Here is a 17,354-nt window from a genome sequence, read left to right as displayed (position 1 = left end):
TTACCAAAACATAAAACATCATAAAACATGTATTAAACAACATTTTATTTAATTTGTCAATTATCAGTATTAGTTTTATTTACACTACACATACATGGTATATTATACTAATGTGTGTTCTTTGCGTCATCAGCATGTATACGGTATGGTCAGGGAAGAATAGCTAAATTGTGAAAAAAGGGAAAAAAGAAAAATAAACTGCTGTACAGTAAATGAAACCACGCAACAGTATATACAATTACTTCAATCACCTCTGCCCTGGGCATCTACAAATATGAAATACTTGCTTATTCATTTATAATAATTTGATAATAGACTATAACATATAAGAACAGCTATGGAACCCATTTTGTGTGTAATGGATAGTTTTACTTTTATATTGTAAGGTTCAGTAAGGTTTAGAATGTATTACTTTTACGTTTACGTAAGTGGTAAAGTAGAAAGTAAAAAGTACCACTGTAAATACACAATCATTATTCACTACACAATCATTATTCACATCAATCATTATTAATAGTCAATGTAGAATAGATAGTAGTAGCAATAGTGACGCTAAATGGAACTTTGCTTAGGAACAGCTTGTATTCCGTCGGACTGTTTTAGCGAAACACCGGGGTGGCGCTCCGGCGGTCTTTTTGATTTGAGATTTGTTTATCAAACTAAAAGTTTTTTTTATTGTTTTTTTCCGCTACTAAAATAATTACTTAAGAGTTGACTATTGCTTTCTTTTGTTTTGTAAACATCAAATTGAGTTTATAAGCCTGTGTCGAGGGTAAATTTATGTCATGTTAATTCACATCCACTTACTCGGGCGTTCACTAAAACCTCTGCAGTTTGTTCAGCATGAACACCTCGGGTCCTCAGAAAAAAAGGAGCTACATGGGACAGCACCAGGTCAAAAAGAAAACAAGGTGAGTAACCTGTTTCACTTCATTTATCTGCAATGACATTTATGAACAGTCAGCTGTTGCTTGGAGACACCAATATTAATATAATCGCCAGTCGTACGTGTTGAAGTAATGAATGCACTTATTTCTGCGCACAGCTTCCAAGCTCATGATGAGCCACCAAACGGAGACAGACAGAAAACAAGCCTGTCAGACAAAACAAACGGATCACAGAACAGCAACAAAGACAACCGCACGGTGAGTGGAACAGCTTATTTTACTCTCTCTTTCCTTCTTTGATTCAAATAAATCATAAGCATTGTTTTTTGTCTTAGAACGGAGGAGCTGTGTTTCTGCTGGGAGAGTCCACTTTAGCTCTCAGTGAAGAGGTCCTGCAGGCGCTAGACGTTGTGGACCCTGTGAAGCTCGCAGTAAACAGACATGCCCCGGAAAGACCATCATCAGCATCAACTCCCTCTGCCCCTTTACGCCCCCTTGCACTAGTTGCACAAAATGAAAAGGAGAGAGATTTGGTGCAGATCAGAGATGGAGCATCTTTTCACCCCTCAGACAAAAGATCCCGCAGACACCCTTGCCCTATTGATGGAGTCTGTGAGCCTAGAGGGGATAGCAAGCGAGCGAGATGGAGAGCTGACTGCAAAGAGCTTGCTCAAAAGCTTCTCTTCAGTGAGGACTCGGAGGAAGTGGAACATCCACAGAGCACTACTTCAAAGCTTGCTTCTGCCGTTGTCAACGTTGTAGCTTGCCAGAACAGTCAAAACAGTCAGCAAGCAGGCACTTCCAGCATGTGTGTTTTAACTTGTCTAGCTTTTGTATTATTTCTTTAATGTCCTCCTGAACTGCTTCTGTCAACATATTCTCTCTTGCTCTGTTCCACAGCCAGAAGCTTGTGTCTAAAAGAAAGAGTTCTCCTTTTAGCGAAGACAAAAATGGGTCAAGTAAGAATGGCCATCTATCCAGGGACTACATCTTGTTCAGCCCCACCCGTCTCGCAGCAGCTATGAAGAGGGCCAAACTCCAGCGATCGTTACAGAATCAGTCTGCTTCTGTGCTCACAGTCCCCAGCGGCTTAGAGCTCAGCACTCTCAGTGACATGTTGCCTCATCCAGGTAAAGTACACCAGGCACTGACATAAAACCGTCGAGCTAGATTAACCATTCAGCTGGCTGCTGGACGAAACACAGATGAACTATTGTGTGTGTTACTGCATACAGCTCAGGAATGTGCACAGAAATAATCAAGGTTGTAAAATTTGATATGATAAGTAAACCCTCTTCAGAACATGGTTTCAATATCAACGTTCATAGCATACATATCAATAGCAACATTTCCAAGCTGCTTCCCCTTAGATGAGACATGAGGTAGGGGATTTTGTTTGTTTAGCACCAATCGCCAACAAAGCAGTTAAAACTGTTTTACATAAGACAAGGAAAGGCATGAAGACGAGAAGAAAAAAGGCCCAAATAAAATAAAGTTGCCTCATATTGAATATAATCAAAGGCAGTGGTGCGACCACTGAACACAGTTTTGAGGCCCTGCAGCAGGTGGCTATTTTATCCTTTTAGTAAACCAGTTTTGCAGCTTGTATGAATGGCTTTCTTGTTCATGTGTGCCCAGATTTGGACTGTTTCAATAAACTGTATTCATATTTGACATGTGTGTGACATGATCACATATCTGTTTTAAACAACGCATTGAAGATTTTGATTCAATACTACGTGTAATAACTTGTGTCCTACTGTAGGTCCTGCCTTGTGTGCTCCTCCTGACCAAGCTGAAAAGCTGTTGCTTTCCAACTGGGGCTTACCAAAACCTGTGCTGGACCGATACCAAAAACATGGTGTGACTCGGATGTTTGAGTGGCAGGCTCAGTGCCTTGCTGTTGGACAGGTGCTGCAGGGAGGTAACCTTGTATATTCTGGTAAGAATCTCAACGTTTTATGTTTTCTTTATTCTCTCCTCTATGATCTCAAGGTTTCTAAAGTGGGTCTTGGGGAGAGAGGAACAACAGGCATATCAGTTGGGAAAATCTTTTCAATTATTATTAGTATTGCTGTTGTTATTATTATTATTGTTTCGTTTTTTTGTTTTTTTTTAATTTCAGCCCCTACTAGTGCTGGAAAAACTCTGGTGTCAGAGCTGTTGATGTTAAAGCGTGTGTTGGAGACAAAAAGAAAAGCTCTCTTCATCCTGCCATTTGTCTCTGTTGCAAAAGAGAAGATGCATTACCTTCAGGTGCGTGAGCAGTGAACAGAGAAATTCATGCATATGGTTATGGACAAAGTGTTTTCTGTGTATATGTCTCAGTCTAACACACTTGTGTATCTTATCTTGTAGAGCATATTTGAAGAGGCAGGAGTTCGGGTGGAGGGGTACATGGGCAGCACCTCTGCTGCTGGAGGGTTCACAGCTCTGGACGTAGCTGTTTGCACCATAGAAAAAGCCAACTCTCTTATTAACAGACTCATTGAAGAGAATAGTATGACTCTTCTAGGTAATATATTTGTTATAGTTGCTAGTACTGAAACAGTTGAACAATTGAGTCGTCAATTGACGGTCATGTCAAACTTTTGCTTAACTGCAGCTTTTCAAGTTTAAGAAGTTCCTTCTTTTCTCACTTTTATCAGTGTAAACTGAACGCATTTGGGTTATTTGCAGGTATTTTATAAACTGAAATAAAAGAAGTAATTTAACAAAGTCAGTACACTACAGTAAATTACTAAATACAGAAATACTAAATTCTAAAAGATATTATTGCTTTGCAGTCCTAATTGTTTGCATTCATTGATATAATTTATAGAGAATGAGTTTGTTATTTTTGTGCTTCAAGGTATGGTGGTAGTAGATGAGCTGCATATGGTTGGAGATTCTGGAAGAGGATACCTGCTGGAATTGCTCTTAACTAAAATCCGCTACATTGCACAGAAGCAGAACAGCATGGGGTCTGTGCCATTTATTTAATTTTTTTGGCCTGACCTTTTCTGAATTTGCAGTCTTTAAAAATCATGCTCCTCTGCCAAAAGTGTTAATTAGTCTTTCTGCAGGTCTCTTTCTGAGGGCATTCAAATAATCGGTATGAGTGCCACTTTGCCAAACCTCTCGCTCCTGGCTAGCTGGTTAGGTGCAGAGCTGTACCAGACAGACTATAGACCTGTACCCCTGCAGGAGCACCTCAAGGTGGGCTGCAACATCTATGACCAGAGTCTCTCTGTGGTCCGACATTTTACCCCTGCACTCCACGTTAAGGTAACTGAGATGTCTCTCCAGAGATGAGACATAGTTTGTCTTGAATAGTAGTATATTAACAGATTCTTTACGTCATAGGGTGATGATGACCACGTAGTGAGCTTGTGCTATGAGACAGCGAGAGAGGGCCACTGCGTGCTGCTATTCTGCCCTTCAAAGAACTGGTGTGAGAAACTGGCAGATACTATCGCGAGAGAGTTTTACAACCTCAGACATGCTGGTTTGTGAAGCTTAAATACTTATTTCAGAATGAGGTAGAACAATAGCCTGTTTTTGCAGCATGTTATGATATGCACATTCAGTTTTTTAATGAATTTATTATATTTGAGTCACAGAATTTTATCTCAAACCTTATGGTGTGGTATGTTTGGTATGTTTTTTCTCAGAGCGTCAGAGCGAAGCTGAGCCTCAGCCAGTGCGTCTGGATCAGGAGGGACTAGTGGATGTAATAGCTCAATTAAGACGAACTCCAGCTGGTTTGGACCCTATCCTGCAGCGCACTGTGCCATGGGGCGTGGCCTTCCACCATGCTGGTGAACACATTTATGCAATCTTTTTAACCACAGCTGAGTCTAGACTACTGGATATTACACCTTTTCTAGCATGCCCCACTTTGTAAAATAATTTGATGCCCCCACATTCAACAACTATTGTCAATAGTTGTTGAATAATATAACTATATTGTTATATTAAATCAACTTAGTTTAATTTCTTATTGGTCACCTGGTTGGGGCCTGCCACGCAGTTTGAGAACCATTGTTCTAGACTAAATGCAATATTTTTTTGAGTATGTTTATATGAGTTAATGTTTGACTCTGCAGGATTAACATTCGATGAACGTGACGTGTTGGAGGGAGCTTTTCGCCAGGGCATGATCAGAGTCCTGGCTGCCACCTCGACCCTCTCATCAGGGGTTAATCTCCCAGCGCGCAGGGTCATCATTCGAACTCCCACATTCAACGGTCACTTGCTGGATCCGCTCACATACAAACAGATGGCAGGACGAGCAGGAAGAAAAGGAATTGACACTACAGGTGTGTGAAGTCTTTCATGAATGAATTAAGTTTATTTTGTTTGCAAAATTGAATTAAAATTAGAGTTTTATTTTGTGTTTTATCATTTTGTTCTTTCCTTCTAGGTGAAAGTGTGCTGGTGTGTAAGGAGGCAGAGCGTCAGAAAGGTATCACTCTGCTTAAAGGTGCTCTTCAGCCAATCAGCAGCTGCCTGGTGAGAAGAGAGGGTGAAGGTGTTACCACTAGCATGCTACGAGCCATCTTGGAGGTATGATTATTATTCAAACTGGTAGGAATAGTAACAAGTTATGCTTAAAGTAGATTATTTCCTTCTTTTATAACAGCTATTGCACTAGTTTAACTGATGTACGGTCAAGGTACTTTACGTAACCTCACAGTGACTAAACAAGCAGCTGCGTCAAGATGTCTGTAATTGTTTTGTCTTCCTTATTCCCCTCATTCTGACACACAGATAATCGTTGGAGGTGTAGCCAGCACTCCGCAAGATGTGAGATTGTATGCTTCGTGCTCACTTCTGGCTGCCAGCATGAAATGTCATGGCAAAAAAGTCTCCAAAGAAGAGACCAGTAAAGGCTCTATTGAGACCTGTGTTGAATGGTTGATGGAGAATGAATTTATTAACATTCAAAAAGATGGACAAGGTAATCCCACAGTTTTGATCCTGCAGTATTCATCCTTTCATATCACTGCTAAACTTGCACATGATGAATAGGCCTTCGATAATATTATGTTCTGGTAGAAATGTATATTTCAAATAGTCATTTTCAACATTTAAAAAAAAATGTTTTCACAGTTAATTGATAAAAGACTAATTTCACTGTGATTCCTTTACTTTCTTTGATCCTAGTATCATTTTCTTATCAGATTTTCAGTGAATTATATGCTCTCTGTCCATGTCTTTGCATACCCAGACGAGCGGTACTGTCCAACTCAACTTGGCGCCGCCACCCTTTCTTCCTCCCTATCTCCTCCTGAGGCCCTAGGAATATTTGCAGACCTGCAGCGGGCCATGAAGGGCTTTGTCCTGGAAAATGATTTGCACATTTTGTACCTGGTACATATATTAAAACTTGCTGGAACATTTTCTGTTGGCTATATAATACCTCTTAAGGTTGTTGATACATGCCTAACGGTGCTTAAATCCTAACTTTCTTATAGGTAACAAAAATATTTTGAGAGGACACGTCTCTTAAAATTCCATACTGCTGCTCCAAATCTAAATATTTGAAATACTGTGTCCAAATTCTCCTCAGATCACTCCACTGTACGCAGAGTGGACCACCATAGATTGGTATCAGTTCTTCTGTCTGTGGGAGCAGCTGTCATCATCGATGAAGAGAGTAGCAGAACTGGTTGGCGTCCAGGAAGGCTTTTTGGCACGATCTGTCGGCGGGAAACTTGTTGCCAAGACAGAGAAGCAGCACAGACAAATGGCTATTCATAAACGGTAAAGCACATTTATTATAATTTGAAAGTCATGTCTATAACATATACTTACTGAATATCCTTTACATTTAGTTTTCAGTTCACGTTTTCAGAACCTCAAACTGCTGCAAACCTTGAAATGTTATTGATGAATCAGGGTTTAGTGCTGGATTACATTATATTGTTCATTGTGTGCATAGTGATTCCTAACATTGCGGCCCTTGTTTAAAAGCTGACTCATATGAGAAGTACGGGGGAAAAAACCCAACCCCAAAACAAATAAGGGATATATTTCATTACTGGAAAAAGTATATTCTTTTGTTTGACTGAATCCTTTGTAATTCCCATCTTCTTTTCTTTCACTTGCTCTCAGGTTTTTCACAACTCTTGTACTGCAAGATCTGGTGAATGAGGTGCCTTTGGGAACTGTTGCAAACAAATACAACTGCAGTCGTGGGCAGTTACAATCTCTGCAGCAGTCTGCTTCCACGTATGCAGGTAGATACTTAAGAGACACGTTACACTTTAGAATACGCACGCTTTGAATTTGTGACAAAACTTTACCTTTAAACAGAACATTAACAAGAACATTAACTCAATGCAAGAGGCAGGAACACTTCAGAGTGGTAGATACGCAGGAGAGACTTACCTCCACTACAACTTAAATGTGTTTCTGCACCTATATACATAACTTATAGACATGTATCCATCATTCATAGATGTCCATGTTTTTCAGTCAGGTTAGTATGAGATTTTCTAAGGTAATTCATGTTAACATATTTCGTTCCAGTGTGCCTCAGACGTTTCGCTGGATCAGAATGGATCTAAATGCTGTTGAATCAGTGATCAGTGTAATCACAACAAGAAACGAAAGAAAAACAGAACAAAAAGCAACATGTTGGTAACTAAGCATGGAAATGTGTTCCCTCAGGTATGGTAACTGTGTTCTGCAAGCGTCTCGGCTGGCACAACATGGAACTGCTTTTATCCCAGTACCAGACCAGGTTGAGCTTTGGAGTCCAGAGGGAGCTGGTCGACCTGGTCAGAGTTTCCCTTCTGAATGCAACTCGAGCCAGAGCTCTCTACGCCCAAGGCCTCTGCACTGTCGCAGAGCTGGCCAGGGCCACCGTAGCTGATATTGAGAAAGCCCTGCAGAATGCCATCCCATTTAAGAGGTAGGTGTGTATTTGTGTTAAAGATATGAAGTCCCTGATAGGTCACTGAAGAATGGCACTTATTTGGTTCTGCTGTCTTGGCAAATAATGGCATTGCTTTTTAAATTTTTAATCAGCGAATCTGATACATTTTTTCAAATGTGCTACGTACTGCATAAAAGGGATTTAAGGATTAAATGGAAAAAATGGGTGGGCGGAGCATCTTAGTGGTGCATAAGGCACATAAGACGGCTTCCATCAAGGCCAGTGCATTTTTCATTTTTTGCAATTTTAAAGAAAGCGACCTGGGTCTGGAGAAATATTTATTGGGTTTTTCCTTTACCTGTGCTCCATTTCTCAAGTACTGTGACCTGGTAAATGTTGCAGAACGCTGCTGGAAAAACAGAGAAAAATAATATTGCAAAGAAATTAATCAGTGTAATCTGAACTTGATTAATTTTTTTATTAATAACTTTTAAAGTTAATGCAACTGAATAATCCTGATGTGCTTACAGGAGGAACATAATTATATGCACATCAGTAAAAAAAAAGGAATAACAATTGAACAACTGCACTGTGAATCAAGCTAAAAAACAATTTAAACTACCAACCTTTAGTTCCAAGTCAATCTCTCACAGATCAAAATTTTTAGTTACCCCCGTAATGTAGCTGGTGTGGTAAACCATCTGCACTCAAACTCAATTTCAAAAGGTATGCACTCAAGTTATAATCTCCTGAGAACTTTATAAGCTATAACCAGTCTTGTACTGTCTGCCTTCATCAGCTCCAAGCGTGCAGTGGATGAGAGTGAAGTGGAGGCAGCTGAGAGACGAAGCCTCCGATGTGTCTGGGTGACCGGTGGACGAGCTCTCACAGAACAGGAGGCAGCTGTTGAGATCGTGTCTGAGGCAAGGCTCCTTCTTCAAGAAGACCTGGCCCAGTTAGGAATTCACTGGGATCCTACAAGTCTTCCTCCTGAGGCTCCTGCTGTAAACAGCCCTGATGACCATCACTCTGGTGATTCGGACACCTCGTCCTCTTCGTGTCTCAGTGTACAAGAACCAGAGACAAACAATGATCATGGAGAAGAGATTAGGGAAGGCTGTAAAAGTGATGAAAAGATGTCTGAAGTGAAAATGGAGGGAAGGAACAGCAGGCAAAAAGGGGAAGCAGGAAAAGAGCTGGGGAAGTTAGGAGTGATGGAATCAAAGAAAATATTGGAAGATCCCAGAAAGGAAAGCAGATCTGACCAAGAAATCGGGGAAGCAAACAGAGAAAGAAAAAATGAAACATCAAAAGCAGTGACAAAGAAATCAATAACAAATGCTGCAGAAAATCAAGGTGAAAATGCAGAGAACATAGGGTCAGAGCAGGAAGAGAAGGAGTGCCACAAAGCAAAGCGAAAAGAAAGAGACGCAGATGGAGTCACGGTCTCAATCAGGCCAAAGAATTATCAAGTAAATCAGCCTGTTCCTGAACAGAGCCTAACACAGGAGTTGGCTGAGATTATATCTAGCCCCGTGCCTGCACCGGGACCACAGCCTCAGGCTTCACCTTCTCCAATACTGCTTCCACGTTTTAGAGCGCCAATATCACGGGCAGAACAACAGCAAACTGTTTCCACAAGGACAGTGAAAGGAGACTGCACCACAGGACTTACTGTTTCACCTGTGCAGCCTGGTATACTGAAGAGAGCCTTAAGAAAAGTCCTGCACTCCATACAGACTGACAAAAATCTGCAAGATAACGTTGAGACCGCAGAAACGTCACACTCGAAACCTGCAATAGTTTCTTCAGTCAAAAATTCAGCTCATTCGGGTCAGCTGCTAGTAACTATTCCTGCCCCTCACCGTATGCACGAAACTCCTCCTCGTACTTCTGTACCTACAAATCCAGACACATTAAACTCTCCCCTCTCGGACTCCTCTGCCACTGTTCCTGAGGCCAAGCGAAGACGGATGGATGGCAGAGAGAAGTTTTCATCTCCTGAGCTCTACGGAGGAGATAAGACAGATGATGACATTGAGGGGGATGTTAAAATGGGAGAAGAGAGTTTTGGTGACAGCTTTGAACTGGACACTCAGACAGAGAGAATCATTGTTCAACAGACAGATGAGGTCGTCCGATGTATGGATCAGGAAGTTGAAACAAAAAAGAGAAGAGAAGATGAATTGTTGGAAGTAGCTGCAGGTCTGGAGGAAAATGGACATGAAAGAACAAATAGACTTAAAGGGCCAGACAAAGCACACCCCAGCTTCAATGTTTCTCTCACAGATAGCCAGATGGAGCTCATCCTCAATACCAGCCATCAGGTAAGAGACTGGAAACATATATTATGCTAGAATTGTGTGAATATGATCGTCTTTATAAATACTTGTTTGTTCCTTTCTCAAAGATTTCACCTGAACCAGGAGGTGGTGATAACATGGATAAAGATGAAAATGAAGGTGCATTTAATGATGAGGCCCCGGATCCTAATCAGACCTCTTCTGTGAGTCTTAACAGAAGCAGTAGCTTCCTTTTTGACAGCTTATATCACAGCCCTCTGCTGGCGGATCTGAGCCCGCACCAGATCCCTGACCAATCAGATGAGGAGGAATCTATAAACCAGGAGGTGAAAGAAAAGCGTGCTTCATCGACCCAGGAGAGACGACGCAGTGAGCTTCTTGCCAACCAGGAAGCAGAGAAACAGGAGGCAATCCAATGGGGCGAGTCTTTCTTTAACCTGTCAGAGTGGGGTGACTCGCTGCTGATCGGTGAACACTATCTGGAAAGGCAGAGTTTGTTCAGACAAGCAGACGGTACTGAACAAGAGCATGAGCAAGTGAACCCAGAGCAGAATGTTCTGTGTGAAGGACAGATGCAGCCACAACTCACTACTACACCTCAAAATGAACATGATGAGAAAAATCAAGGTCGTCTAAAAAACATTAAACAGCGTAGCACACAAGAAAGTGTTAAACCAGGAGGGAGACAGGAAATAGGTATTGAAGATGTTGAAAATGCAAAACATGTAGAGACTAAAGGAGAAGAGAAGGAAAATAAAAAGAAAATGGATGCCATATTGTCACATAATACAGTTTTTAAACAACCCTTTCTGCAAAATGCTCCAGAAAGTGCATTTGATTGTAGCCCTGGTTTACAAGAGATCTTTGACCGCTGGCCTAGCATGTCTGACCAGCCCTTGCAAAACACAACAGAAGGCCTCACAGTCATTCAAACGCATGCTGCTGCTGCTGCAAACACAGCTGGTGTTCCACTGATACCAGAGTCCTCGAAGCAAGCAGGCAAAAAGAGGGAGAAGTTACAGCAATCTGCTGCTACAAGTAACTCTAAAGAAGGACGACTTTTAAGAAGTGACAGTGAAAATTTACTAGAAAGACCAGGCTCTGCTGGTGACCTCATTCCCCCAACTCAGGAAACACCACCTGTTACACCGAGAGTAAAGCTGACCACCTCATCCATCCAGTCGCCACTGAACCAGTCGACTCCGTCAAGCCGCTTTCAAGAAAAATTGGCAATTGCAAAATGTCCTAAAACTCCCACAGGAAACCATAATCTTCGATCAGTAGTTTCTGCTTCTGACAATAAGAGTCTAGAATCAACAACTGATCACCACCAAAAACGTGGACAGGAACCACAGACGCTACCTAATCCTGAACTAACAACTGTTCTGCAGTCAAATTTGAAAACCACATCCACCAGCGAGACCCTCGGCCCTCCCCGACACTCTGTTCCTCCATCCTCCCCACAGCCACAGCCTCTCTCTGATACAGAGTCACCTGTGTTTCACGAAAGCTTCACGCTTCAGTTGTCCCAGGATGCGTCTGTCTGTTCCAGCAACTCCGGGACTTTCTCCATCATAGACGTGGCAAGCGACAGGCGCCTCTTTGAAACGTTCATTAAAGAGTGGAAAACAAAACAGCGCTACTCTCTGGCTTTGGCCTGTGAAAGGACAGAGCTGCCTGAGGGGGAAATAGGAGGGAAACACAAGAGAGGTAACTGAAGAGTCATTTAGGGTGAAGCAGTTCCAAGGCACTCAATATATTTGCATCATCTGACAAAATTTCTTTAGCACCTGTATTTTTTTCTCGTCAGCATAAGCACCACTAAATTAGCCTGTGATGAGATCAGTGACTTCATCCATTTATTTTCTGTGCAGAGTCAGCATCTCAGCACAGGCTAAACACGCCTGTTGGATTTCCATTAAGGAACAGCGAAGGGCTTGTTCTGATTGGATTGTCTGTATGCTGGGGAGGAAGAGACGCATACTATGTATCTCTGCAGGAAGAGCAGAGCAAAGGTAGCGACCGAAAAATACATGCAGGTTGACGTTACCAGCTCGCTCTTTAACAGTGTTTTCTCAGTTGACCTTGTTTGCGTTTCCCTTAGGCCTGAGCTCCAGTCTGGCCCCTCCTCCACTGGATAATGACTTGCCAGTAAATGAGAGGCTGGAGCAGGTGAAAGCTTGTCTGAGCAGCCAATCAGCTGGTCATGAAGTGCGTGCGGTAGTTGTATATGACATCATACAGGTGTACAAGACACTTGTACTGAGCTGTGGAATCAGCTTGGAAGGAAACTGTGAAGACCCAAAGGTGAGAAAACAGAAAAACACTGAAGTCACGTGTGCAACCTGAAACTTCTCCATTCAAGTGCAGTTCATATTAAACTATCATTTTTATCTCAACCTGTGAGGTTTTGTGATTGCGCCTTGGCAATATGTAAGGCTGACACTTTGAGACTTTTTGTATTTATTATAAACGATAAGAGATAATCCATCCATCCATCCACCTCTTACTGCTTATCCGGGGTCGGATCGTGGGGGCAGCAGTCTGAGCAGAAAAGCCCAGACTTCTCTCTCATTTCGGACACATCTTCCAGCTCATCCAGGGGGATATCAAGTCTTTTCCAAGTCAGCCGAGAGATACAATCTTTCCCGCGAGCAATAAGAGATGATCTGCTTATACTTTTCAACATATTTTGTCAGCAATATATAAAAATAAATGTCCATTTTGTCTCAGATACACTAATAACATTACGGGTTTATGTCAATAAATACAGCTGCCATGCTTGGAGTAAAAAATTGTTAAAGAAAATAAATGTCATGCTGAAGTTGTGAATATCTATCACAGGTTGCGTGTTGGCTGCTGGACCCTGGCAGTGAGGAGAGGACTTTACCCAACATGGTCACTGTCTACTGTCCAGAAGAGTTACCGCTGCTGGACGGACTTGGAAATGTACATTCACACTGTCCCCGTGTTAGGGCGGCAACCACAAGCGTGCTCATACACGCCGTCATGAACCATCTGACCGGCATGCTAGAGAAAGAGGGCACACTGGGTATAGAAACTCACACTCCATGTGTTCAGAAATATGTGTTTAGACATTTATTTAACAATATTGTACATATATGTCAGACTTCTTCAGGAGCATAGAGATGCCTTCCCAGGTTTGTTTGGCCCTGCTGGAACTGAACGGAGTCGGCTTCAGTGTTGAAGAGTGTGAACGACAAAAACACGTCATGCAAGCCAAACTGTCTGTGCTGGAATCTGAAGCTTACGCTCTGGCTGGACACAGCTTCTCCCTCACCTGCGTCGATGACATTGCACAGGTCAGACACTTCTTCTCCATCCCAGCTACGTTTTTGAGTAAAATTGCCAATTAGTCTGCGCAAAGCGTAGTAAGACTTCTGAACTTGTGTGTGCTCACATGTATGCCACAGGTGTTGTTCTTAGAACTCCACCTACCTCCAAATGGTGACGTAGGTGGATCAAAAAGTAAGAAAACTCTGGGATACACGAGGAGGGCAGGTGGCAGAGTGCGACTTGGGAAGCAGTTCAGCACCACAAAGGTGAAGCAATTTCACATTTCACCAAATTAATGTTGCTCCTGCACCTAATTGCTGTCAAGAAACGTAATTATTATATTATAAAACTGTAAATCATTATTTTGGCTTCGTAACTCTAACATTTATTTCTCGAAGCAGGATGTTCTGGAGAAACTTCGCCCACTGCACACGTTGCCAGGTGTAATTCTGGAGTGGAGACGTATCACTAACGCCTTGACTAAAGTGGTCTACCCTCTGCAGAGGGAAAAACAATACCACCCCACACTGGAGATGGACAGGATATACCCCATCGCTCAAACACACACAGCCACAGGTAAAACACAAACACCAGCACACGAAGACTTCTGAGATTTCACTGCTGTCAAATACATTTTCCCTTTAGGTTAAATATGAAGCCTGTAGTGACTCGGCTCATTCTGTCCTCAGGTAGAGTGAGTTTCACCGAGCCAAACATACAGAACGTCCCCAAAGACTTTGAGATTCACATGCCCACCATGGTGGGTGAGAGCCCACCTTCACAAGATGGCTGTTACAGGACGACCAAAGCAGGGTAAGGTTAAACTTGATCAAAGTGTTTTGTTTTTAAAAGGGGAATTCATCAAGTTTTAATTATATAAATATGTTTGTTTTTTTTAAATTTAGTATTTTCTATGTTACAAAGAAACAAACAGGAAAGCGAAAGAAACGAACAAGAGGTCATGAGATGCAAAGACAGTCAATAAAAAGAAAAGAAAATAAAAAATGAAAAAAGACAACTGTATATGTAAATGAGAAAACACGTTTCTCACTAAATAAATTCAGTTTCAGATTTTCTTTAGAAATGAAGTTGGCAGCTGTTACTGTAGGCCTGACTGCAGTTTTTTAATTTATTTTACAGTACATGTAACTGTGTTAAAAATATGTGTTAAAATATGTAGTCTGTTTTATTTGCCTCCTGTTAAATGTGGTATATTACTTAATAATAACCTGTAAAGTATTTTTCAGTGGAAAAAGTTAATAAATTAAATGAAAAGTTAATTTGCGCTGTGCTCATCTCTTTTATTATGCCGAATGTTCTGTTCCTATTCATAGGTCTGTCAATGAAGTAGAAGTAGAAATAGGCCAACAACAGAGTAATAGTATTACACCCCTAAAATAATGCAAGACTTCCATATTTACATTGGATTAATGTGGCTGAGGGGTTTTTCCAAAACGAACTGCTTTAAAAGTTAAGTAGCTAGGAGTGATGTAGCAGGGTGGACTTGCTATAAGGATTTTCTCACACTGTTGTTACAGAAAGAGGAGACGCTCTGTGGTATCTTCAGTCGCAGCTGGAACTTCAGAACAAGGCCCTGCCTTCTCTGTTAGCATGAGACATGCTTTCATTCCTTTTTCAGGTTAATATAATAATTCTCTAATAATAATACTGGTACATCCACGTATAGTTCATATAGATGAGTGGTTACCTGTCCTTCCTGTAGCTTTGCCTCAGGCGCTTCTATAAGCTTTGTACTGTTGTGTAGGTGGAATGATATTAGCAGCTGATTACTCCCAGCTGGAGTTGAGAGTGCTAGCTCATCTCTCAAAGGATCAGCGTCTCCTGCAGGTCAGTGAAATTTTAATCTAGTTAATGGAAAGAAAACAATATGTAAACTCAAATTGTGAACTTCGCATGTTCACCAGGTGCTGAATGGTGGAGCAGATGTGTTTCGCTGCATTGCAGCTGAGTGGAAGAGTGTCGAGCCAGAGTCAGTGAATGACAGCCTCAGACAACAGGCAAAACAGGTACAACTAGGCTGGAAAGGGTAGACGGCAAGGACATGCACACATGCAAGGTCACTAGGGGAGTACATGCTTCTGTGTTTGCAGATTTGCTATGGCATCATCTACGGGATGGGAGCAAAGTCTTTGGGGGAGCAAATGGGAGTGGATGAGAATGATGCAGCATGCTACATTGAGAGTTTCAAAGCCAGATACAAAGGTATACACCGGGGCTTCCCCACTACACATGTCTCAATATTAGTAATATCACTAATATTAGCCGTGTATTTCCGGTTGTTGCCACGGTGTCTCTTACACCCACGCAGACTGCTGCACACACGCATAATGTAGCTGTTCCCATGTGACTTTTTCTTCATCCAATTTGAGTCCATCTGAAAGACGCATGCATATTCTCTGCACCGTTATGCATCACACAATACTAAAAAACACAAATTCTGCATATGGGACAATCCAGTTCATGGGATGTGCTGCAGTATACAGGTTGGAATATTGAGGGGTTTATAGCTACAATGAGATAACAGGAAAAAATAAAAACATTAAATGGAAATTATGTGCCTGTACTTGAAAAAGAGACACAGCAAGATCTTGAATGTTTGTTTAGTTGTTTTTTTTTGGTAGTATGAAATGTTTTTTCTAATCTTATCAGTGTTGTGAAGATTAGACTTGTGTAAGTGTAAACTTCTTAACGTCGTTCAGTTATTATCAGTACTAAAACAAGCTGAGGAGCATAACAAGACCAAGAGCTGGATTGATAATCCAGTATAGCAGACCATGGTCAATTGTAGAGGGGGCTTGAACCACCGACAGGTTTGCTTTAAACTGGTTAAACTTACTTCTACATTCTCATTTTAAAACATTTTCTTTCTGACATTTCAGGGATCAATGCTTTTCTTAAACAGACTGTGAGGAACTGTATAAAGGACGGCTATGTCCAGACGCTGATGGGTCGCAGAAGATATCTACCTGGAATAACCAGCAACAATGGACACATCAAAGCTCACGTGAGCACGAGTTCTTTAACAGAATTTAGATGTGAAGCATGTCATTTAAAACTCATGCAGTGCTTCTTCCACTTTTTTCACCTTTTCCTTAAAACACAAAACTTTTTTAGGCAGAGCGGCAGGCAGTGAACACAACCGTACAGGGCTCTGCAGCTGATATTGTTAAACTTGCCACTGTCAACATCCAGAAACGGCTACGAAATACGTATCCTGCAGCTCCTCCGTCTCACCAGCACACAAATTCAGGTGACCTGAACACAAATTATCTCCTTTTTGTTTTTTTGCATTAATGCAACATGCAGGGAGCGATAACCCCTGCATCATGTTTAAGTCTGTAAATTAATCACGTCTGTAATCTCGTCAGTCCGTAATCATCGCAGAGCTGGAAGATCTCAACTCAGAGGAGCTTACTTCATCCTGCAGCTGCATGATGAACTCATCTACGAAGCCACAGAGGAAGACCTCATACAGGTACATAAAGGAATTACTGTTTGGGTTGCACACAGCTGTGTGAAGTGTCTCTCACACGAACCTCTGCTTCTGTCAGGTTGCACAGATAGTCAAGAGAGAGATGGAGTCAGTAGTGAAACTCTATGTGAAGATGAAGGCCAAAGTCAAAGTGGGACCCAGCTGGGGGAACCTGCAGGACCTTGATATATGAAATGTTACAGTTTGATATTTAAACCAGACACAATGCACTTTTCCTCAGTTATTAATATGTAGATACTGTGTTATGTTTTTAATCACTACAGTGGCAATGATGAAATGTAGCAGTCCCACTGTGAGATCTGAATGAACTTTTGAATGTATTTATAATTTAACTTCCCAAGGTACTGTATCAAATTATATTTTTAGTTAAAAAAAAAACAACAAACCTCAGTTACATGTAATATTTTCTCTCTATAAATATCTGACGTAATAAATTCAAATCATAGTGTCTGTATTTGTTGTAAAGTTTGACTTCGAAGAACGAGTCA

General features: G+C 41.5%; 1 protein-coding gene across 1 annotated transcript; it reads left to right on the top strand.

Moving 5' to 3' along the window:
* The first annotated feature begins 601 nt into the window (after positions 1-601).
* On the top strand, positions 602-17,311 carry polq (polymerase (DNA directed), theta). Its single transcript, XM_084931282.1, has 35 exons — positions 602-911; positions 1,046-1,145; positions 1,223-1,695; positions 1,788-2,017; positions 2,653-2,829; positions 3,013-3,143; positions 3,246-3,402; positions 3,739-3,850; positions 3,953-4,154; positions 4,233-4,374; positions 4,541-4,687; positions 4,976-5,188; positions 5,293-5,435; positions 5,640-5,829; positions 6,100-6,242; positions 6,442-6,635; positions 6,987-7,111; positions 7,545-7,788; positions 8,552-10,079; positions 10,163-11,765; positions 11,930-12,070; positions 12,160-12,362; positions 12,900-13,107; positions 13,185-13,378; positions 13,490-13,618; positions 13,754-13,928; positions 14,042-14,165; positions 14,891-14,991; positions 15,118-15,200; positions 15,278-15,379; positions 15,464-15,575; positions 16,253-16,377; positions 16,488-16,623; positions 16,742-16,848; positions 16,925-17,311. Exons 1-35 carry the CDS (start codon positions 844-846, stop codon positions 17,036-17,038), a joined length of 8,376 nt encoding a protein of 2,791 aa, XP_084787408.1. The 5' UTR covers positions 602-843; the 3' UTR covers positions 17,039-17,311.
* The last annotated feature ends 43 nt before the right edge of the window (positions 17,312-17,354 follow it).

This window comes from Perissodus microlepis, chromosome 6 (genome assembly GCF_051167445.1).
Source record: "Perissodus microlepis isolate ML-2025 ecotype Zambia chromosome 6, ASM5116744v1, whole genome shotgun sequence".
Taxonomy (NCBI): Eukaryota; Metazoa; Chordata; class Actinopteri; order Cichliformes; family Cichlidae; genus Perissodus; species Perissodus microlepis.
Note: the sequence above shows the minus strand (reverse complement) of the source record. Positions and strands in the feature narration are given on the sequence as shown.